The following is a 24443-nucleotide window of genomic DNA, read 5'->3' as shown; positions in this document are numbered from 1 at the left end:
AAACAAAGTAATATATAATAAATAATATATAATAAAACAAAATAATCATTTGAATCCATTGTCCATTTCTATCTCTTTCTTAAAGCAGAAATGGAAGAGGAAAATTTCTGAGATTCTCAAAAGGACAGTATTATTTATCCAAATTAATTCAGTAATATTTGTTTAAGTTACTGACCTGCGACAACAAATACAAGCAAAAAAGTGGAGAAGTTGTTCTTTTTTTCATTTTGTAAATGCATGTACTAAGACAGAGAGACGGGATTAGGAGGGAAGAGAGAGAAAGTCGAACACAGTAAAGAACACAGCTTTACCGAGAATCTATTCCTTTTACTTTAGACATGACTCTTAACTTCAGTCAAGTTCCCAAACTCACTGCACAAAACTAAAGAATAGACTTTAAAGACAGCCTAACCTACAGAAGTTAAAATAACAAAGTGCTGATGTTAGGAAGGCCTATAAAATGTTCAAAAACAGCAAGAATAGACACTAGACCTTAGAAGAGTGGCAGGAGGCTCGTTATGATGGATGCTGGAGGTAAACCATGACTAGTCCTTAACCCCTAAATTTACAGTCCTTAACTATTAAAATAATCTCTACTATAAGGTAATAATGATATTCATATTAATTTTTCATTAAAATCTTATTTTAAACTGTTTAAGAAGGCAAGAAATGTAAAATAAACCTTGGAAAGTTTCATTCAAAATTTTTCTTTTTTTGCTTTTTAGGGCCACACCCGCAGCATATGGAGGTTCCCAGGCTAGGGGTCTTCAGAGCTACAGAGCCTATGCCAGAGCCAGAGCAACACCAGATCCGAGCCACGTCTGCAACCTACACCACAGCTCACAGCAACTCAGGATCCTTAACCACTGAGCGAGGCCAGGGATAGAACGTGCAACCTCATGGTTCCTAGTTGGATTCGTTTGCACTGCACCACGACGGGAACTCCCTCAAAGTATTTTTTTATTAAATTGATTTATCACTTTAAAAGATCAATGTCAAGAAAAGGGTAAAGGTTATTTAGCTAGAACATGCAACAATTAACGTTATTTTACCCATCCCTTTATAATGTTAAATAAATAAGGTGTTACTCTAGCACTATTAATCTTTTTGCTGTTAATATTTACTAATTCCATAAAGGAACAGAACGGTAAATTATAAAAAGGAGTCTTGCCGAAGACATCTTTTTTAGGGGGACTTTTTAACTGACACCAAGTGACACACTTCTGATTCGTTATTTTGTAAATACGGTGTGCCTAGTCCCTAAGGGAAGATCAGTTTCTGTCCAACCAAACAGAAAAAATAAAACCAAAACATAGTAAGGTAAACCCTTCCAGAAAGTTAACACAACTCCCCGAGCAAACCTGAAACCAGGACTCTGTTCCAAACTTATTCTGGAAGAACATCTTGGAGTCTTCCCTCTTTTCTCAGATGAGAATAAATCTAAGAATTTTCATTTCGCTTTCTGGTTCCATATTCAACCTGCAGCCCCAGAAATTAGTGAAAAGATTTTTTAATGGGGCATGTTTTTTTCATACGGCAAGACCTACGTGATGCATTTTTTTTTTTCCATGTTGACCCGTTAAAAGTAATGACCAAATCAGACAACGCTCTCACGTACCACTGAACACAGAAAACGACTGCAGTGAGCAACAGAATGAGTCTCTACAAAACAAAGAGCGGGCTGGGGACAATCGGAAATTGTATTTATTTGGTTAAGGAAAGGGAGAACCGAAGATGTACCCCTGAATGCTAGTCCCTCACTGAGCTACAACTACAACGAAGTGAGTTATAACTCGACCATTTATGAGTTTGGTGATGATGCTGGTACTTTCATACGTACAACATAAACTCACACACGTCAAGTTAAAAAAAAAAAAAAAGCAACTCATCCAACTTATTACTTTTCCACATTACAAAATGTCATCCTTTGAAGCCAAGAACTGTTAAAAGTGGGTCAGAAGTAACAGTGGATTTTGCCTATGTGGATTAAGCAATCCAGAGAGAAGGGGGAAACGCCTTCTGCAAGAACTGAAAGTCAGATCTGAGCCTCATATTCTTCTTCTCGGCTTCACGAGGCACCGTTTATCACAAAAGTCAAGTGACCCATTCTAACCATTTATTTAAAACGGTGTCCACAGCAGAGACACCCATCTTCTCTATACTAATAATAGAATCCTTCCAGCCACTGCTCAGGCAGCTGAGAGTTGGAAGCTGTCTTAATACGTCTATTTTTTCTTTCCTTAAATACGTTTTCGACCTCATGAGCCAATGTAGCTTGATTTCAATTAAATGAAAAGACAATCTTAACTGACCAAGCAAAAACAAACATAAAAATGTAAGTTCAACACACTATTAAAGAATAGTTCAAGGTTAATGATTCAATTTAAAAAACAAAATAAAACCCTAGTGTCTTCTCTTATATTTGTGGTCTGCTTTGCAAAAATTAGGTCCCTTCCCACATGTGGTTAAGTCTCTGCTTGAGCCAACAAAGTGCACTCACCAACACAAGACGAAACTTGTACAGACCTGACATTTCTCATAATTTTACATGAGATCTGAATGCACACATGTCTTTAAATTCACTGTAATTAACCTCTAAGACCAAGGCAGACCACGTGTTCATTTTTCCAAAGTTTGTAAAATGCGGTCTCTGGTAGTATAATACCCTAAAATATATTATAAGACGCTAAAACTTCCTATTCACATTAAAGACAGATTATCCCACCAAAAAATTAAACTATGTGAAATGTCGAGGTCTCCAGAAGTTCAAAATAGAAAATGCAGAAGATGCAGTCAAAGCACTTGGCCAAAAATATCTGCACAGCGCACAACTGAAAATCAAACTAAATACTATCAGCCAAATCCCAAACCACTTTCAACCACCCTAACAATAAAGACAGACCTCTACCTTCTGCCATTGTGATTTCCTCAATCCATGAATAATATATATGGAAGGAAAAGGACCAAAGCCCTATCAGCAGGTGTCCGGCACTGCAGGCCTTCCTACTGAGCTGTGGGCTGGCCAGTGGCTCCTCAGGCAAGGCCTCTAGAACTGAAATTGGACCTGCCGAAAATTCTGCTCACCAGTTATTTTTAGAGGCCTCTTCCTCATGACCAAACACTGCTAATCACTCAGACTGAAATGCTCTGCTAACAGTCCGACTGCCTTTCTCCCACTTATGGGATTCCTTTCTGGGCTGGCTCTATCCCCCAACTCCAAACCCTAAAAAGAAAATCAGGCATGTTGAAAAAAAAACAAATGGAACAAACGTGCTGCCAGTGTGGGGTTTCTGGAATCAGTCTTGAATGCTGTTAGCCTAAGTACAAAATCATTCCAAACCAAAACAGGTCTTGCTCTAAACCGTGGCCCCACACCCAGCAACAGCTTGAATTGGCCTCTCAGAATCACTGACTGCCTACATGGAAAGCCCATTGCTTAGTTCATTTGAACAAAACAGAACCCTACATGGTAAGAAATAAATTAATGCTCCAGAATTCTGATTCATAAGCATTACCATCCCAAGACTAAGTCCTCCAACAGCAAAAGTAAAGCAATAATAACAAACTGTCTCCCGGGAGTTTCCCTGTGCTGCAGATTAAGGATCTGCAGTTGTCACCGTAGTGGCCTCAGGTTGCTGCTATGGCTCCGGTTCAATCCCAGGCCCAGGAACTTCCTCACGCCATGGGTGCATCGGGGGTCGGGGGAGGGGGTCTCCCTAGAGAAGGAGGGGAGGAGAGCAAGGCAGAAAGGCATGGAGAGGTGGACAAGGAAAGGAACTTTTCATCAGTAAGAGTCTCACCTAGGAAACACGATCTCAGGGAACCAGAAAGAGACTGTACAGCTGCATTCTGATTTTCTGCTATGTCCCTCCTGCCCCCTCTCCTCAAATATTCTCTTCTGGGAAATAAAACCAACCCAATTTATTCACTGATCTAAGATTAGCAGCTCACAGAATTCATCAGAGCTCTGATCAGTCCACCAAATTAATTTAACACAAATAGTATCCAGAACAAAGCAGCAACCTTTCAAAGTGGTTTATGAGTCTTCAATTTTTTCTCAAAGCGAATGCCTCCCATGCAAATTAAACAGTTTAATGTTCTGAAAAGGAGTCAGCAAACTAAGACACCAATATTTGATGGCCCAAGGCTGGGACAGAGTGAACAGGGGAGCAGGGACAACACATCAAAACTGACCAGGGTCTCATGTGTCCTGACCGAGAGCCATTCCTTTCCTCAAGGATGTGTCCCACTGAAGCCGGTGCTTACTAAAATGCTGAATGATAATGCATCATCTGGAGACAGGGGCTTAAGATAGATGATCAACTATCATACAAATTGATTAGACAAATATTTCAGAAGCTTCTGTGGTTTTCAAAGAAAGAGTGAGAGTGACCAGAGAGCCCTTCTTGGGACGACTGAAAACCAAGCCACCACACTTACACGGCAGTAGCCCATTTCAGACTTAAGAGACCTGGATTCAATTCCAGCTGCATCATCACCTTTGATTTGGGTAAAGTTATCATTTGGGCCTTGATTTCCTTGCCGATCAAACCTGTCTTGACACCAACTAGGCAGGTAAATATTTCTTGAAGTCATGCACGAAACTTATTTTGACTGAATCAATCTAGACTCGTGCACAAGTCTCCTCATCTCCAATTCCCAGCTCTTTTCATGATCCCTGCCTGCCACCAAGAATGCAGAGGCTGCCAGAGTTCCCTCTCTCCCCTTGGGGATCTGTGCAAGGCCAGCTGCATCCTAAATTTCAGTCTCTGAACTGAAAACAAGAATCACAGCTACTAAGTATGGGTGTGTCTCATCCCTGAGGCTCCTTCAGCACAAGCTCCAATTAGGTCTCCTCCAAAAATCTTCATCACATATATTCCTAGGCTTTACCTCCTCCTCTATGTTTTGCAACAGTTTTACAATTATTTAAATAAAATATCTTCCTTCCTTAGTTTCACATTAATGGCATACCTGTTATTCTAGATAAGGTGATTAGGATAAATGGCTCTGAAATAACATTTAATCTACCACATTTCTTTTTTCTTTCTTTCTTTCTCTTTTTTTTGTTTTTTTGTTTGTTTGTTTGTTTGTTTGTTTTGTTTTGTCTTTTCTAGGGCCGCAATGGTGGCATATGGAGGTTACCAGGCTAGAGGTCGAATTGGAGCTGTAGCTACCGGCCTATGAGCCACAGCAACTCCAGATCCCAAGCCGCATCTGCAACCTACACCACAGCTCACCGCAACACCAGATCCTTAACCCGCTGAGTGAGGCCAGGAATCAAACCCAAAATCTCATGGTTCCTAGTCGGATTTGTTAACCACTGAGCCACGATGGGAACGCCATTCTACCACATTTCTTAAAGGAAAAGAAATTCTGGGTTCCAAGGAACTATCTTATAGAATAACTATTCATTTTTATGATGGGATATGTTTCTAAAAACTTGTATTAAATAAACAAAATTTGCATATAGCAAATCATGTTTTTAAAACCCTAGCAAAGAGAACTAAAGTATTATTAACTATTTCTTATAAGAGGTGCTAGAATTAATAGCAAATGTCTAGGTCCAAGAAACGTCAAACATCTATCATGTGCTCTGAGACTATTACTCTCAGCCTGATGCCACTGGAGACAACAAGAACCTATGGAGTCCAGCGCTCTACCTGCCTTCAAAACCAACCAAGTAAAAAGGCACCTGAGCTCTCTTGAGTTCCCTCCCTTTACCCAATCAGCTATCACAGTAGTGGTTCTCAACTTCAGAGTCACCTGGAGGGGTACTAGAAACACAGATTGCGGGTCCCGCCCAGAGTTTCCGATTCTGTAGGTCTGGAGCGGAGCCTGAGAATGTGCATTTCTAGTAAATTCCCAAGTGCTGTGATGCGGCTGATATAGTGACCACACATATGCGGAGTCATGGCACTGCTGCTCTAGACATCCTAATTCTCTGCGTCTGCAGCAAGGGAAAGGAGCGCCAGCTGTTACCAAGTTCCAGACCTTCACTGCTCACCACCTAAAGAAGAAAACAGAACCCTGCTCCCGCAAGGTCCAGGATTCCACTAAGCTCCTCCTGTCTCCGCCCCGTCACCGCCCTCCCCTCCCCCGTGAGCTCTTCTTCGCCGAGATTGCACCGTCCAGCTGTGTGGCCGGCACATCAGGTTCTCCTGCCTTCGTTTTTTCATCCCCACTGACCTGTTCCCTTTCACTGCAGAGCCACACACTCACTGTCACAGTCTCACCACGAGCCTTGTCCTCAACGTAACCTAACGCACCTTCCCCATGGCATCTTCATTCTTGCTGACATATCTCTGCAGTTTTCCTGGCACAATCATCCTAACAGGTCCTGCAACCCTATGAGCACAGCAAGGCTTGTTGGGGTGCATGACAAAGACTGAGGTGCCAAAAATAGAGTTCTTTAAACAAAACCCCCAAACCTTTCATCACACATACCTTCTCCAGAGCAAACACAGCAAACACGAGCATGTTTATCATTCTAGACCTAACATTAGGTAGGCAGTAGTACAGAAGTAACAAGAGACAGCTCAGCAGACACTGAGTAAAATCTCCTTAAACTCACCCCCAGCCAGGGAACACTTTCTCTACAGGAAAAGGTTTATGTTCCAACGAATATGTGATGCACAGAACGAAAATATCCACTGGGATCACAACTGTCCCATTGTTCCAGCTTGTTTACTCAACACATTCTTGGACCAGGTAGTTCTCTGGCATCTCCTTTTTCTTACCTTCTCTTCACCTTCTGTCTTCACATCTTTCCAAAGCCCAGGGTTCCTCATTTAAACGGCTTCCTGACTCACTAAACACCTGCTGCTGTACCCTTTCACTGTATCAATCTGCCATCACTAGCTCCCTGGACAAACAGCTACTCCCCCACCGCCCGATGGTGAGGGCGGCTGGGCACCGAGGGCAAGTCTGGCACCAGGCAGTGGAGCCCACCTGCCTGCGGATTCCACCACACACCCTTACAGAGCTTGCTTTTCCATTCTCCACGACGGCTATTTCTCTGCCTCTAAAGTGGTCTATCTTTTCAAGTCAAAGGAAAAAAATGCCACTCTTACATCACAGAGAAGACAGAGCCATCAGCAGGGATGGTCCTGACGGTGTGCTGCCAACCCTTGCAGACTGAACCCACCTGCAGGCACTCTCTGCCTTCCTCTCAAGTCCTCCCCCTCCCTCCTCAGCCACCCTGCCCTCTCTCTGTTCTCAGCTCCACCACCAGCCTGGGCCCCAGACTGCACCTTCCCTCCTCCCCATCACTCCCCATCACAGGTGCACTCTCTGCAGAGCTGTCACTTCACTGCTCTCATTCTCTGGCCGCCCATCACTCCTTACAGCCCGGACACTGCAACCTGGCTTCTGCCACATGCCTCCACCGTGGCAGCTCCCGTGTCCTAGGAACTGCTTCCGTGTCATTAAACCCAACAGAAATGTTCTGTCCTTATCTAAGTTGCCCCTCAGAAGCATTCTCCCTCCTTCTTAAGTATTCTCTTCCCTTGACCTTCATTACTCCAGAACCACCTGGTGTTTCTGCTACCTTTCTGGACATTCTAATTCCCAATCTTTTTTGCCGGCTCGTGCTCCTCTAGTTGACTCTTTTTCCTTAATTCTTTTTAAATTGAAGTATAGTTGATTTACGATGTTGTATTAGTTTCAGGTGTACAGCACAGCGATTCAGATATATACATATACGCGTAATTTTTCAGAATCTTCTCCCTTACAGGTTATTACAAAATACTGACTAGTTTCCTGTGCTCTACAGTAAGTCCTTATTAGTCATCTCTCTTATATAGAGTAGTGTACATGTTTATCCCAAACTCCTGATTAATCCCGCCCCTCACCAGCTTTTCCCCTTTGGTAGCCATAAGTTTGTTTTCTAGGTCTGTGAGTCCCTTTCTGTTTTGGAAATACGTTCATTTGTGTGAACTTAAAGGCCACACTGAAGGGGTCCATGACCAAGTCTTCATCTCTTCGTGTCAGATAAATATTCCTTGTTGATCCATCTTGGGTGAAAGACACCCAGTCTGACCATGAGAAGGCCCAAGTACAAAGGTGTTGCAGGCCATTCATCCAGCCCAACAGCCAGACACCTAAAACAGGGCCCCTGGCTGGCCCTGGGGGAGGCTTGCATGGCTCAAGGGATAACGGGAGGCTGCTGTGGGTTTTAGAATTTAGTAAAACAAAACTGAGAAAGTCATTTCCATTTGCATCAGGATAAATAAAGGGAAGAGAAATATTAGCAGCAGCTATTTCTTTAATCTTTATTATTCTTTGGAACCCCAAGTTGGAGACCCACTGCTCTGGCTTATGTCTCTGTCTGTACAACTGCTGATTCACTGCAGAGGGGAACAACGGAATCATAAGTCAGGCCCATCAACCTCACCTTATGACTATGTGATGAACCAAAACTGCACTGGTAAGAGGCTAAAAATGGGAGTTCCCTGGTGGCGCAGCAGGTTAAGGATCAGGCTTTGTCCCTGCAGTGGCTTGGGTCACTGCTATGGCATGGGTTTGATCCCTAGCCTGGGTCCCACCACATGCTGCAGGAGTGGCCAAAATCTGCCCCCTGCCCCAAAAGAAAGAAGCTGGAGTTCCCTGGTAATTCAGTGGATTGGGGATCTAGTGTTGTTACTCCAGCAGCTTAGGTCACTGCTGTGGTATGGGTTCGACCCCTGGTCTGGGAACTTCCACACAACATGGGTGTAGCCCCCAAAAAAAGAAAAAAAAGAAAAGAAAAAGAAATGATAGTTAACTCCAAAAGCCCATGCCAGGCCCAATGAGTTAGTTCTTTAGACTTCATTAGTTCTCCCTACAGATGATTCAATAAAGACAGAACACTTAGTCTCCTAGAAAGAATGGCCCGAACTCATCAACCGTTTGTCTGTATGGGTAACGGCTATTAGTATGGTGTTCACACTGTGACGGGCGCCTGCCGGACTGGGAGTGGGAAAAGGTATTTAAAAAAAAATAAGTTGTGGTATCCATTCAGAAACTCTGAGATGGTGTAAAATTGTTTAAAAACAACCAAAAAGATTTTTTTTTTTTCCAGAGTTCCCGTCGTGGCTCAGAGGATGAGGACGCAGGTTGGATCCCTGGCCTCGCTCAGAGGGTTAAGGATCCGGCGTTGCCGTGAGCTATGGTGTAGGTCGCAGATGTGGCTTGGATCTGGTGTTGCTGTGGCTGTGGTGTAGGCCGGCAGCTGCATCTCCAATTTGACCCCTAGCCTGGCAACCTCCATATGCCATGAGTGTGGCCCTTAAAAAAAAAAAAAAAAAGAAAAGAAAAAAAGAAAAAGAAAAAAATTGTTAAAAGTTCACTCAAAACAAAAAAAGGGTATTTTTTTTTCAAAAACAAAGCCAGCAGAAAAGCCTAGCCTCCCTCATTTAAACAAGGCATTAAGACTAGGTCACAAAGCCATCATGTGTGACCGTCACCCGTCTGCAGCTGCAGGCCTGAAGGTGTCTGACTTTAACCCATTTAGACAGCAAAAGATCCACAGCCATCCTTCCCCACCAGCTTCCACTTTCTAGGACAAAATTCAGCATTTGCAACAAAGTACCCTGTAGATGCCAAGAGGGAGGGGAGATAGGGAACAAATGAAAGCATCAGCACAAAATACACAGAAAATTCACAGGTAAAATACAAAACATATGCGTCTTGAAAAATTACAGGAAAAAAAAAACAGCCGATGCAATTATGCATCACAATACATTTTGGGGACAGCCAATGACCCTTTATAAAACAAATCAACAATAATGAAGCCAATAAAAAAGATAAATAAAAAGCAAGAATAGCTGCAATTATTATAATAGCTGCAAGTGCGTAGTGAAGAATTAACTTGACCCAAAGAGAGGTCTGGCTTTTGCCCCAGCCTCCTTGGAGGTCCCTGGAATGTCCTGCCTGGTAGCAGGGATTGGTTAGCTTGGGGACTTTGGCCCCAGGACAAACAATATGATTTACGAGGAGACTTTGGGGCAGCCTGTACGGCTGTATCGGGTAATGCTAGCCATACCCACAGTAAAAAACTCTGGAGCCCCAGTAAAAAACTCTGGGTACCAAAGGCTCAGATGAGCTCCCCTAGTTGGCAACAATCCATACGTATTATTGTCCCACACTGATCTCCCTGAGCACAATGGGAGCTTTGTGTTTGGAATCTTTCCACTTTACCCTGAGTCTCTTCCTCCGGCTGGTTCTAATCAGTATCCTCTCACTGTAATAAACTGCAGTGGTGAATAGAGCACTTTTCTGAGTTCCCAGTTATTCCAATGAACTATCAAGCCTGAGAGTGGGTGTGGGGACCCCCACATTTGTGGCCAGCTGGTCTGAATGGATAGCATCCCTGAGCTCCTCCAAACTTGGGGCTGCTATGTGAAGTGAGGGCGGTCTCATGGGGACAGTCTCCTTGGATGGCTCAGTTTACCTTGACTCCTTGCAGAAGCCATGACCAATTAAAAATGACTGATTGGCTACCAGTGTCCTTTCCCCACATTACATGAACTGCATCCTTTCTGACAGCTATCTCCATGGAAATCTCACAGCTTTGCCAAGAGCTCAATCACCACACTTGGGGAATAGTGAGTCTCAGTGTCAACAAACTTAATAAGAAATGAATATTCATTTATAAATTCCAGCAACTCCCTGTCTAAAGCCAAAGGAGAGACAAGGGTCCTGCAGGAGAATCCCTTGAAGAGACTAGGAGTGCCCGAGGTTGGGGGCACGGATGTCTCCTGTGCCGGGCACCTTTACTCAAGCGTCAGACTCCATGGCCCACCTAAGGGAGTTGAGCAGAAGCAAAGACATGGAGTGGGGGGGAGGCGGCAGCTACCAGGCGGGCTGCAGCCTGGCCAGATGCCCGACTCCTATGGCCCGAAAAGGACGGAGGGGGCTTCGTGCCGGCATCTCACTCAAAAGGGCTGACTGCCAGGCCAGGGGTTCCCAGGCGCAAGAGAGAGTGTACTGCCCTTCAGGAGCGAACGCCCAGGAGGGCAGGAAGAAGCTGTATACCTGCTCAGGAGAGTGCCCCTAGGTGAGGGTCCCCCAAGCTTTCCAAAGAGCGTCCAGAGGAGGCGTCTGGGTGCCTGTCATGTGAGGGCATCCATGGTCATTGCATCTTATCAACCGGCAGGCGACTCTGACAGGGACCAGCGAGGGGACCAGCTCCTTTCCAGGGACTCCCAAGAGGCTAGAGCAGAAAAGGCCAGGAGGGCCCCGCCCAGCCATGTGGGGTGCGTACACATCCCAGTCCCCCCTTCAGGCCCTCCTGCCTTCCTGCCACGGGGGACAAGAAACCTGCCTTGAAAATGAGATCGTATTTAAAGTAGACAGACTTTTCAAAATGGAGAGTGACTGGGGTGTTGAGGAATCTGTGTGACACCACTCTCTGAGATGGTCACCAGCCTTTGCTACCCAGAGATTAATCTACCCGGCTAACCACAATGACAGAGGAAAATGAAGCGTCGTGCTGTCAGGCCAAGACTGCTAAATAACAGCTACAACATGTGGGCTGAGCCATAAAAAACTGCCCGTATTTGATCATTCGGGGCCCACGAAAGTGGCTATTTCACAGGATTCAAACAATATGTGAATATTTGCAAAATATTTTATTATGAAAATTTCCAAATGTACAACAAAGCTGAAAGAATTTCACATGGACTGTCCCTCTCCGTATCACTGATTCTATGATTATCATTTTATCATGTTGCTTATGGCATGTCTATTCACCCCTCTATGTCCATCCATTAATCCATTTTCTATGTCGAATGCATTTCAAAATAAACTGTAAGAGTTTCCTGGTGGCTCAGCAGGCTAAAGATCCAGCGTTGTCACTGCCATGGCTCGGGCTGCTGCTGTGGTATGGGTTCGATCCCAGGCCTGGGGAACTTCTGTATGCTGTGGGCATGGCCAAAAAATTTTTTTCATTAAAAAAAATAAACTGTAGACATTAGCACGCTTCTAAGAACTTCAGTTTCTATATCATAAATTACAATCCAAAAGTTATCATTTTTACATACAATCTACATAAAATGAAATGCCCTAATTTTACGTGTACCTTCCTGAGTTTTCACTAAAATATACACTGTGTAACCCAAATCCCTATCAAGACATAGGACATCAAGCCACCCCTAAGTTCTCTCATGGCTCTTACCAGACACATTCTGCATCAACCCAAACTCCAGGGACAGCCCCACTGTTCTGCCTTTTTTTCAGTGCAGGTTAGTTTTGCCTGTTTTTGAACTGTCATTAAAAACAGCATTCTGCAGTACGTGGCTGTCTGTGTATGGCCCCACCTACCCACCCCCAGCTTTATGGTATGTTCAGTGGTCCTCCATTCTTTCCTGTTGCTGGGAAGTAGGCCACTGGAGGGAGAAATACACCAGAGTATTTCAGAGTATACAGGTAAAAGATAAATACACCAGAGTGTTTCAGAGTATTCTCCTATAGCTAAAAGCCTGAACTGTTTCCTGACTTGGATTATTATAAATAAAGCTGCTGTTTCCACGGCACAGTACACCTGATGTTATAAGAAACTGCCAGACTTTTCACCAAAGTGGTTCTACCATTTTATACACCAGCCAAGAAGGTATAAGAGTTCTTTTGTTCTCAGATTTTGCCAACATTTGGTGTTGTCAGTCTTTTTAGTTTTAGCCTTTCTGAGTATGCAGAGGTCTCTCACTGTAGTTTAATTTGCATTCCTGAGGGCCAATGTTTGAGCACTTTCTTCACATGCAAATTAACCATTTAATCTTTTGTGAACTGTCTATTCAAATATTTTGTACATTTGTTTATTTTTTAATTGGGTTTTTTTTTTTTTTTATTGAACTGTAGGAGTTCTTTTTATTTTTATGGACATCTGTCCTTTAACAGATACATGTGTTACAAAATTTTCTCCCAGGTTATGACTGTCCTATTCGTTTTCCTAAAGCATCTTTTAATGGGTAAAGGGGTTTTTTGGCAGTGCCCACAGCATGTGGAAGTTCCTGGGCCAAGGACTGAATCCACCACAGCAGTGAACAGAGCCACAGCAGTGACACCACCAGATCCTTAACCCACCGAGCCACACAGGAACTTCTTAAAGAGTAAAAATTTTTAATTTGGATGATGCCTAATGTATTAATTATATATATACATATATATTTTAAATATATCAAAAAATTAGAAAATGTTACTTAAACACTGAGAGGGTTTCCACGCTTTACATTCTGAAATGCGATGTCTGTTTTAGCACTTTTACACAATCACTGGATCTGTGACACAGTCGCTGACAGAAGCCATGTTACTGACTCAAACACTTGTGCCAGTGAAAAGGACAGTTCCCAAGTCAAAGTCCAGGGTGTCAACTAAATATCTGTTAGTGGCAGGTATCACAGAGGAAAAGCAAGAGAACTTTGATAATTTTAAGGAATATTTTCATTATTTCCAATGAGTCTCAAAATGTTTCTAAGCAACTTATTATTCCCTCAGGTTCAACTGGATGGGATAAATCTATTCCTCTGCCACTCAACAGCCCTGCCAAGACTTGAACTTCTTCTTCCTAAAGCCAGTGTACTTGTGTTTTTATCTGCATGTTCCCCACCCCAACATTTCATGACTCACGAATTTAACTTACCAGACTGTTGTAAAGGGAAGAAATCAAAAAGTGTCTCCTTACTGTGATTTTCACCCTATCCATCCTGTAAGATCTTTAGAAAAATCGCAAAAAGCAACATATATTGGAGAAAAGGCATATCGTTTGCCCATGAGACTTTGTGGGAGAAAATCTATTTTAATTAAAAAAAAACCTCTGTATAAAAGAGACATCAAGAATTCAAGGTAGAGGGGGCTATTTCAAGGACATTACTGGAATAAATTAGGAAGATGTGACTACTGGCTTTAGTCAGGTCACAGTGCTGTAAATCATGTGAAACTTCCGGAGTGTGATATTACACTGTGGTTTATAGGAACATATCCTTGTTCACAGGGAAAACGTGCTGAAGATATTAAGGGTAAAGTATCATGATTTCACTTGCAAATGATTCAGCAGAAAAATGAATAAACAAAATGGGGAGTTCCCATCTGGCTCAGCAGTTAACATCCTCATGGAAGCAGGTTCAATCCCTGGCCTCACTCAGTGTGTTAAGGATCCGGAGTTCCTATGAGCTGCAGTGTAGTTCTCAGACACAGCTTGGATCCTGTGTTGCTGTGGCTGTGGTGTAGGCAGGTGGCTATAGCTCCAATTGGACCCCTAGCGTGGGAACCCCCTAGCCTGGGTAAGGCCCTAAAAAGACCAAAAAAAAAAAAAAAAAAAAAAAAAAAGCAAAGTTACCAAAATATTAATAACTGATGGATCTAGATGAATTTCTCTTATAACCCGCTCGAAGGTTTGAATTTTTTTAACACTAAAAAGTTGGGGAAATACAGATCTCCAGGTGCATTCTAGTCCTAAAGAATCAGAGATTCCAGAGGGTAAATGCTAAGGAATCTGAATTGTTAAACTCTCCCAAATTAATTCTTGATTAGATTCTGTATAAGTTTAAAAAAATTAAATTAAAACCTTCAAATGCTTCTAGAGGCTCCTAGAGAAATCTGAATAGGGAGTGCACTTAGGTAATACTGTATCAGTGTTACCTTCCTAGGTTTGAGAACCTTACCGCAGTTACATACAAGTACGTGCTCATCCTTAGGAGATGTGCAGGGAAGGAAGTAGGTAAGCCAGCTGTCCTGACGACTAACAGCTTACCTTAAGAGAGGTTCAAGGGAGGTGGGGGGGGGGGGGTGCGGGTAGAGAGAGGGAGGGAGAAGAAGGCAGATCAATACTTAAAAAAAGCAAACACAGCCAACAGCCATTTACAGCTGGTAAACGCAGGTGAAGAGCACAGGAACCTTTCGATGTGGAAATCTTTTTTGCTGTTAAATAGATCTTAAAGTTTCAAAACAAAAGATTGGATAAATATAAACATAAAAATGAAATTAAACCGATTTTAAAATAAACCAATAAAGAGTTCCTGTCCTGCGCAGTGGAAGCGAATCTGACTAGGAACCATGAGATTGTGAGTTCGATCCCTGGCCTTGCTCAGTGGGTTAAGGATCCAGCATTGCCATGAGCAGTGGTGTAGGTCACAGACGTGGCTGGGATCTGGCGTTGCTGTGGCTGTGGTGTAGGCTGGCAGCTGAAGCTCTGATTAGACCCCCTAGCCTGGGAACCTCCATATGCCGTGGGTGCGGCCCTATACAGACAAAAAAAATAAATAAAATAAAAATAAACCAATAAGAGAAGGCGAGGATCAAGACCTAAAGCCAGCAGTAATGAAAAGCACACTGATTGCACGTCTGGCCTCCGACTTGTGTCAACCCGAAGGGAAAATGCTCTCCCCACCACGTCTCTGCGGCCCACAGACCTCCACCTCCTCACCGGGCATTTGCGACTGGACGCCTTGGAGCCATCTAAGTCCTCTGCCGCCTCCTGGGGGGGGGCCTCTCGTTCAGGCCGGCGCCCCAGGGTGCTCAACCCTCTCCCCCACCAGGTTAGCACACCCTCATCTCGGGGCTTCATCGGAAAGGTGGGGTCCACCCCCTACCCCCGCACCTTCATCTGAAAGGTGGTCCCCACCATCGTCTCCCTAATGTGCACCCTCCACAACTGAAACAGGATTCCAGATGCAGCCGACCAACACAGGGTGGGACTGATCACACTCACTCTCCAGGGGACTCCTTGAGAAACACACCCTGTAGGCAGCCCTCCGGGACTGCAAGCAATTACAAAAACCCAACCCAAACAAAAAACACTAGGCCTTTTTGAAAGAGCCCCTACTTCTTCAAGCCTGTCCCAGCATATCTTCAACAAAGCATTGGTTCTGCAAAAGTGTGCACACCTGTCAGAGTCCTTGCTTCAGCCAGGCTGCTCTTTTGCCTGGTGGCTCTTTCCTTCAGGACCAACTGCCCTCACCTCTGTGCCACACACTGCTTTAGGAGACGCTGACTGGCTGGGCTCTGGTGAAGTTGCCATCAACCCTCTAATGACACTCTGCGGGGACAGAGCTGCAGTCGGCTGTGATCCAAACTCCATCATAGGCCTAATATTTACCATCCAAGGTACAGAGATGGTGTTAAACCCCTTGGTGAAGTCAGGAAAAATCACAAGATTGTAATCTGACCACTGAGTCTAGAAAGCTTGTCAAAATGCCCAATTAGAACCTCCTAGTGTTCACGGCTTTCTTTTCTCCGGGTTGAAAAATAATTTTTAATTCTAGAATGCACCTGGGATTGTCATGAGACATCAGTTCAGAGTTGCCCTGAATCTCCTTTTCTTTCCTGTAATAAAAACGGGCCATTTGTCCCTCGAGTGTCTTTGTCACCTCTTCTAATGTGCACCACTCCTCAAAGGTTAACTACCCAGCAAACTTTAGCTGGGGCTGTAGCTTGGAGAGTCCTGAAAAGCCTTGGCTGGTGTGCTTGTTAGTCTTCCTTTCCCCACTCCCTGACCATGCACACCTCATCCACTCAACAAGTATTTCCTGCTCTGCAGCCCATAGCATGGGGACTTCCCAGAGTCTATGTCCTCTCCCCACAGGGCACGGGACCTGGGGCACAGTAAACCCTCATTACCTTCACTGACAATTTACACGATCTTCCATGTAAAAAAAAAAAAAAAAGGAAATATAAATGGTCTTTGTCCCATCTAGATGGTAAAGCAAATCTAACACACATGGAGTATCCTGAAAACAAAACCAGACCACAAGGCAGCAGAGGACAGGCTAGTCCTGGGTGAGGGACAGGAATGGCCAGGGCAGGTGCAGCAAGGACCCCACTGGCTTCATCACCTCAATGAACCCACCCCATACCCCAACTCGGTCCTTTCCTCCCAAGCCTCCCCCAGTTCAAAACCAAAGCGATGGCCCTTGTCACCACCTGTTCAGGTGTCCCCTAACTCTCCTCTCACTGGCTCACTAGGCTCTAACCTCCCTCCCCAACCCCTCCCTCAGCTCCAGCTTCACCAAAGGCACTCCCTCCCTCCCCTGGCTGAGGTCACCCAGAACTAAAGTCACCAGGCACCCTGCTCGCTGTCCTGGGCTCAGGCTGCACTGCAGCAAACTGTTTCAAATGCTAGTATCTTGGCTATATTCCAGAGCAACCCAGCTAGTCTACTGCCAAAAGTGCCCAGGAGTATACAACCCAATAAAATCTGACCAGGCCCAAGTCTCAAAGCTTAATGCTCATTAGAGCAAAGCTAATGTTCAGGCAGAAAGCAGAGATGTTTTACAGGTGCTGGATGACCAGCTGGGGTCTCCTTCCTGGCAGTGGTTAAACATTTTTAATACCATCCTGGATAAAAGTCTTGCTCTAAATAGAACATTTCTGTTCAACATATAATTCGGAGCAGCAAAACAAAGTGCTTTCCACTCCATAAGCTAATAAAGATTTTAAACACAAAGTAGGAGTTCCTGCTGTGGCTTAGGGATAAGAACTCAATATAGTGTCCTTGAAGATGCAGGTTCGATTCCCGGCCTCTGCTCAGTGAGTTAAGGATCTGGAGTTGCCACAAGCTGTGGCATAGGTTGCAGATGCCAATGGGATCTGGTGTTGCTGGGGCTGTGGGTAGGCCTGCAGCTGCAGTTCAGATTCAACCCCTAGTCCAAGAACTTCCATATGCCACAGGTGCAGGCATTAAAACAAACAAACAAAAAAGACACAAAATAATCAAAATCATGGGATGGTAAATTTGAAAGCGCATCCACAGTTTTCTCCATGCACCTGAATATTCAATTATTCAGCAAGCACTCTTGAAATCCATACCCTGTGCTATAGCAATGGCCACTTAGCTGACAGTCCAGTGAGGAGAAAAAGAAATACAAATAAAATAAAAATTCACTTTGCTAAGTATTGTATTAGGGTAAAAGAGTATATGGGACCATGAAAATAACCATTTGGAAAATTTTATTACCTTGAATTTAAAAGATACAGCATTTTAATATACATTCTCCTCTTTAAATGTTAGCTTTGTTCATAGTTTGTTTATTTTTTAATTAAAATTAACAAAGTCTTGAGTCAAGAGGGAAATACACATAATTGTTACAAAAGGATTTTAAAAGCTAAAACCAAAAAATAAAGGGAATGAAAATGTAGCAGTACTTTAGTATTCACATAAATAATTTTAGCCTATCTATGAGTCACAGTTATTAATAAAGTGAAGGGAAATCAAAATCTTGCAAAGTAAGCAGAGCTTTTCAAATTCCACAAAATGCAGAACAAATAAATGCCTGCTTCTGCCCAGCCTTCCTCCCAATCAGAATGAACGATCTATGAAAGCTTCTCACTGGCCTAAATACTATCATGTTGAAACTACCAGTGGGGACTTGACCAATTTAAACAACTCTCCACATTTTAATACTTTTTATTTCTTCAGCTCCAACACTTGTTTTAGAGGTGCTAAATAGTGCAATTAGGCAAGAAAATAAAAGGAATACAGACTGGAAAAGAAGTTAGACTGTCTCTATTCACAGGTGATATATTCATATTAAAAATCCCAAGGAATCTAGTCTTTTAAAAAAATACTAGAATAAATTAATTTTTCAAAGTCACACGATATAAGTATCCACTCTATGTCTGTAAACTAGCAAGAAGTAACAGGAAAGTGAAAAATTTTAAACACCTTATACAGTAACGTCAAAAAAAACAATATTTATAAAAATATTTAACTAAAAGATGTGTAAGATCTTCACACAAAAAAATTAAAAACAAGGAAGAAAGAAATTTAAGACCTAAATAAATGAAGACATGCCACAGTCATGGACTGGAGGAAGACTCAATATCATTACGATGTCAATTCACCCAAACTTGGTCTATACATTTAATGAATTCTAATCAGAAACCCTAGCATGCTTTATTCTGTAGAAACCAACACATTGAATCTAAACTGTACATGATCATACAATGGACCTGGAATATCCAGAGCTAACTAATAAGGAATGATAAAGTTGGAAGATTTACACTATTTGATTTTAAGACTTAACTATGGAGCTAGAGTAATCAGGAGTGTGTTGTAAAGGCATAAGAACGAATAGATAATAAAAATAAACAAAACAACAACAAATACAGAGCCCAGGCATAGGTCTACAATTACATCGTCATTTGGTTTTTGACAAAGATGCCAAGAGCAATCCAATGATGAAAAGCAAAGCCTTTTGAACAAATGGTGCCATAACCTCTAGGTATCCACATGGAAAAACAAAAAACTAAGCCAAAATTGTTTCGAGATGGATCATTGACCTAAACACAAAAACTAAAATTACAAAACTTTCAGAAGGAAACACGGAAGGATAGCTTTGTGACTTGTGAATAGGAAAAGTTATTACACAAGATATGGAAAACAAAACCATTTTTAAAAATCAGCATTCAAAATATTTGCTCTCCAAAAAATGAAAAGGCAAGCTATACAGTGAGAGAAATAGTCAAAATACATATATCTGAAAAGAACCTCTATCCAGAATACACAAAAATCCCAGCTCAGTAACAAAAATAAATAAAAATGGGCAAAAAAAGCTAAACAGAAACTTCATAAATGAAGACACTAACGTATAAAGCCATTAAGCACAAGAAAAAGTACATGACATCACAGTCGTCAGGGAAATACAATTTTAAAATACAATGAAAAGTCACTGAACACCCACCAGAACAACTAAAATTAGGAAGACTGACAACTGCAAATGTTGGTACAGATGCAGAACAACTAAAGCTCCCACACAGTGTCAGCGAGAGTGTCAACGAAATTGTACAATCACTCTGGAAACAGTTTGGCAGGTTTTTTTTTTTTTTTAATAAAACTAAACATACACCTACCCAGAGCCCACTAATTCCTCTCCTATGTATTTGCTCAAGAGAAATGAAGACATATGTCCACCAAAAAAAAAAGAAAGAAATCTCCAATATTACAATATTCATAGACTATTCTTGCTATTACTCCAAACCAGGGACAGCCCAAGTGTCCATCAATAAAAGAATGATCCCTGGCCTTTCTCAGTGTTGCCATGAGCTGTGGTGTAGGTCACAGATGCAGCTCAGATCCCGCATTGCTGTGGCTGTGGCTGTGGCTGTGGCGAAGGCCCACAGCTGTAGCTCCTATTCAAACCTTAGCCTGGGAACCTCCATATGCTGTGGGTGTGGCCCTAAAAGAGAAAAAAAAAAATCCATGAAAATATTACCTTAGAGTGTGTAGGGGGGAAACAGAACAAATATTAGACTCTAATGACAGGCATGTAGGCACACATGTTAAGGAATGAGCTATGCTCATGTCTACATCTTACTTTGAAACGCATAAAAGAATAGGTTAATTGATGAGCACAATATAAAGCAAATGTATTAAATGCTCACCACTGTAAAATCTAGATGATGGGATCATCTTACAGTTCTTTTAGATTTGGTGTATACTTTAAATTTTCCCTAGTAAAGTGTTTGTTTCAAAAACAAAACATATGTAGACTAAATCTAATAAAAGAGGTCTGTTCACTTTGGGATAAAATTATAAAAGCTGTAAGACAAATAAGCAGGAAAGTATTCCATGTTAAATGTACAGGAAGACTCAGTATTACAAACGTGTACTTGTCCCAAACTGTTCTAGAAATTCAATACAATCCTGAAATGTTTTTCATGAAACTTAACTTGATGAGCAAATTATAAAAAGGCAAGGAAAGGTCCCAGTACAGCAAGAACAGTGGTGAAAAAGACGGTGTAGAAGGACTTGCCCAATCAGAGGTGCCATAGAGAGGAAAGAATGGGGTACCACATCTACATGCCAGGCACAAAACAGAGCCACACGTATCCACACACATCAGGTGATACTGCAGATTGGTGTAGAAATGGAACACTTCAACTAACAGTACAGGAAATTTTCATTTTCTACTCTTTAAAAATACTGAGTCAGATCCCTCCCGCACAATATACACAACACAATCTACATGCCACAGTTCAGACATCTAAATGTGAAAGGCAAAGTTTAAGATACTGTATAGAAAAAAATAGAGGATGCTTTATGATCTATATTAGAAAGCATGTCTTAAATGAAGCACAAAAGCACAAACCACAAAGTACAAAATAGAAAAATTCTACTCTACATATATTAAAAGTCTAAAAATTCTGTTCAACAAAATATACCACAGAAAATGACAATGTGAATAATGACAGACTGGGAGAAGTCCTCTACCACAGCATCACAAGGTTCAGGATAAAGAAAGAAATTCTTGGAGTTCCCGGCATGGCGCAGTGGTTAACGAATCCGACTAGGAACCATGAGGTTGCGGGTTCGGTCCCTGCCCTAGCTCAGTGGGTTAACGATCCGGCGTTGCCGTGAGCTGTGGTGTAGGTTGCAGACGCGGCTCGGATCCTGCGTTGCTGTGCCTCTGGCGTAGGCCGGGGGCTACAGCTCCGATTCAACCCCTAGCCTGGGAACCTCCATATGCCGCGGGAGCGGCCCAAGAAATAGCAACAACAACAACAACAAAAGACAAAAAGACAAAAAAAAAAAAAAAAAAGAAAGAAATTCTAAACCAAAAATTTTAATTATTAAAATTTAAAAACCCAGAAAAATAGGTAAAATATATAAACAACTCACAAAAAAGGAAAATTAAATGGCTCACTAGTAACCTCACTGGTGATGAGGAAAATGCGAATTTAAAACACAAAATACAGAGTTCTCGTTGTGGCTCAGTGGGTTAAGAATCCAAAGAGTACCCGTGAGGATGCAGGTTTGATTCCTGGCCTTGCTCAGTGGGTTGAGGATCCAGCATTGCCACAAGCAGTATAGGCTGCAGATGCAATATGGATCCAGTGCTGCCATGGCTGTAGTGTAGGCCTCAGCTGCAGCTCTAAATCAACCCCTAGCCTGGGAACTTCCATATGCTGCAGGTGCAGCCCTAAAAAGAAAAAAGGAGGAAAAAAAAAACACAAAATACTACGTCACACCCACTAAACTTGCAATATTAAAGGTTATGTTGGTAAAGCGGTTGCAGCACACAGGTAGCTACGTTCATGGGGGTGGGAGTGTAAAGTGATACAACCACTTTGGGGTGAAAAAAAAGGCAATATCTAATAAAGTTTAATATATGTAAAGCTTAATATGTGTAAAGTTTCATACGTGTATTTGCTACAACCCAACAACTCCAATCCTAAACTATGCTCTAGAAAAACAGTTAGACATGTACACAAAGGGATGGACGGCCTACAGGCGGGTACAGAGCAGCAGTGTTTCAAAGAAAAAAATGAAAATAAGCCAAGTGGTTGTAGATGCCAGGAAGCCTAAAGAAAAAGTAGCACATTCATACAGTGAAGAACTATATTTTAACCATACGACCCAAAACAATCTGCAGATTCAAAGCAATCCTTATCAAATCACCAGGACATTCTTCACAGAACTAGAACAGAATATTTTAAAATTTGTATGGGAAACATAAGAGACCCCGAATAGCCAAAGCAATATTGAAAAAGGAAAACGAAAATGAAGGAATCAAGCTTCCTGACTTCGGGCAATACTACAAAGCTATAGTTATCAAAAAAAAAAAAATACGGTACTGGCACAAAAACAAAAATATAGATAAATGGAACAGGATAGAAAGCCCAGATATAAACCCAAGCAGCTGCAGTCAACTAATCTGTGACAAAGGAGGCAAGAACATTCAGTGGAAGAAAGATAGCCTCTTCAATAAATGCTGCTGGGAAAACTGGAAAGCTACACTTAAAAGAATGAAAATAAAACACTACCTAACACCATACACAAAAATAAACTCGAAATGGATTAAAGACCTAAATATAAGGCCAGACACTATAAAAGCCCTAGAGGAAAACATAGGCAGAATGCTCTTTGACGTAAATCACAGCAACATCTTGTTTGATCCACCTCCTAGAATGATGACAATAAAGACAAAAATAAACCAATGGACCTAATTAAACCCAAAACTTTTGCACAGCAAAGGAAACCATTTAAAAAAAAAAATGAAAAGACAACCCACAGAGCAAGAGAAAATCTTTGCAAACAATGCAACAGACAAGGGCCTAATCTCCAAAATATACATATGATTACAACAACAAAAAAACAATTCATTGAAAAATGGGTAGAAGACCTAAATAGACAGTTCTCCAAAGAAGACATACAGATGGCCACCAGGCACATGAAAAAATGCTCAACATTACTAATTATTAGAGAAATGCAAATCAAAACTACAATGAAGGACTAACTCATACCTATCAGAATGGCTATCATTAAGAAGTCAACAAATAACAAACACTGGAGAGGGTGTGGAGAAAAGGTTACCTTCCTTCACTGTTGGTGGGAATGTAAGTTGGTACAATCACTATGGAAAACAGTAGGGAGGTACCTCCAAAAACTAAATATAGAACTACCACATGATTCAGCAATCCCACTCCTGGGCATATATACAGACAAAACTTTCACTGAAAAAGATACGTGCACCCCTATATTCATCACAGCACTATTCACAATAGCCAAGACATGGAAACAACCTAAATGTCCAATGACAGATGAATGGATCAAGATGTGGTACATAAACACAATGGAATACTACTCAGCCATTAAAAATATAAACTAATGCCATTTAGCAGCATGGATGGAACTAGAGATTCTTATACTAAATGAAGTAAGCCAGAAAGAAAAAGACAAGTACCATATGATATCATTTGTGGAATCTAAAATATGGCACAGATGATCCTATCTACCAAACAGAAACAGGAGTTCCCGTCGTGGCGCAGTGGTTAACGAATCCAACTAGGAACCATGAGGTTGCAGGTTTAATCCCTGGCCTTGCTCAGTGGTTAAGGATCCGGCATTGCCCTGAGCTGTGGTGTGGGTCACAAACGCGGCCCGGATCCCGAGTTGCCGTGGCTCTGGTGTAGGCTGGCAGCTACAGCTCCGATTGGACCTCTAGCCTGGGAACCTCCATACACCTTGGGAACAGCCCAAGAAATGGCAAAAAGACAAAACAAAAAAACAAACAACAAAAAAAAAACAGAAACACACTGGTGGTTCCCAGGGGGAGGTGGGAGGGAGTGGGATGGACAGGCAGTTTGGGTTTGGGGATGCAAACTGTTAACGCTTGGAAGGGATGGACAATGGGGCCCTACTGTACAGCATAGGGAACTGGGTGTGATTGGGTCACTTTGCTGTACAACAGAAATTGAAGAAACACTGTAAATCAACTATACTTTAACAAAAAATTTTTAATAAAAAATTTTAATAAAATTTTAAAAAAGAAATATATTTATGAAAACAAAAAAGACGGATTGGTAGAATCACAAAGAAATGGTGTCAAATTAGTATGTCAGATAACGAGCCTATTCATAAAACTTTTAGCATGTGCTAAACAAGTGTAAATGCCGGCATATACATATATATACATATATACATGTATATATATAAAATATTTCTATACAGAGGGATATAGATACACTTC

General features: G+C 42.1%; 1 protein-coding gene across 21 annotated transcripts in view; it reads right to left on the bottom strand.

Annotated features, from left to right (window-relative positions):
• Positions 1–24443, bottom strand: part of ASPH (aspartate beta-hydroxylase) — a 204157-nt gene that overhangs the window by 172203 nt on the left and 7511 nt on the right. For 3 of the 21 annotated variants that reach the window (XM_021089320.1, XM_021089326.1, XM_003361106.4), the window contains exon 1: positions 2903–3061. The exons of 15 other annotated variants lie outside the window; for them this stretch is intronic. In XM_021089320.1, coding sequence (XP_020944979.1) covers positions 2903–2918 — 16 coding nt within the window. In that variant the 5' untranslated portion in view covers positions 2919–3061. Of the gene's footprint in view, positions 1–2902; positions 3455–24443 lie in introns of those variants that run through there. 3 more of the 21 variants (XM_021089321.1, XM_021089328.1, XM_003125613.5) reach the window with 2 other exon arrangements.

Source organism: Sus scrofa, chromosome 4 (genome assembly GCF_000003025.6).
Source record: "Sus scrofa isolate TJ Tabasco breed Duroc chromosome 4, Sscrofa11.1, whole genome shotgun sequence".
Taxonomy (NCBI): Eukaryota; Metazoa; Chordata; class Mammalia; order Artiodactyla; family Suidae; genus Sus; species Sus scrofa.
Note: the sequence above shows the minus strand (reverse complement) of the source record. Positions and strands in the feature narration are given on the sequence as shown.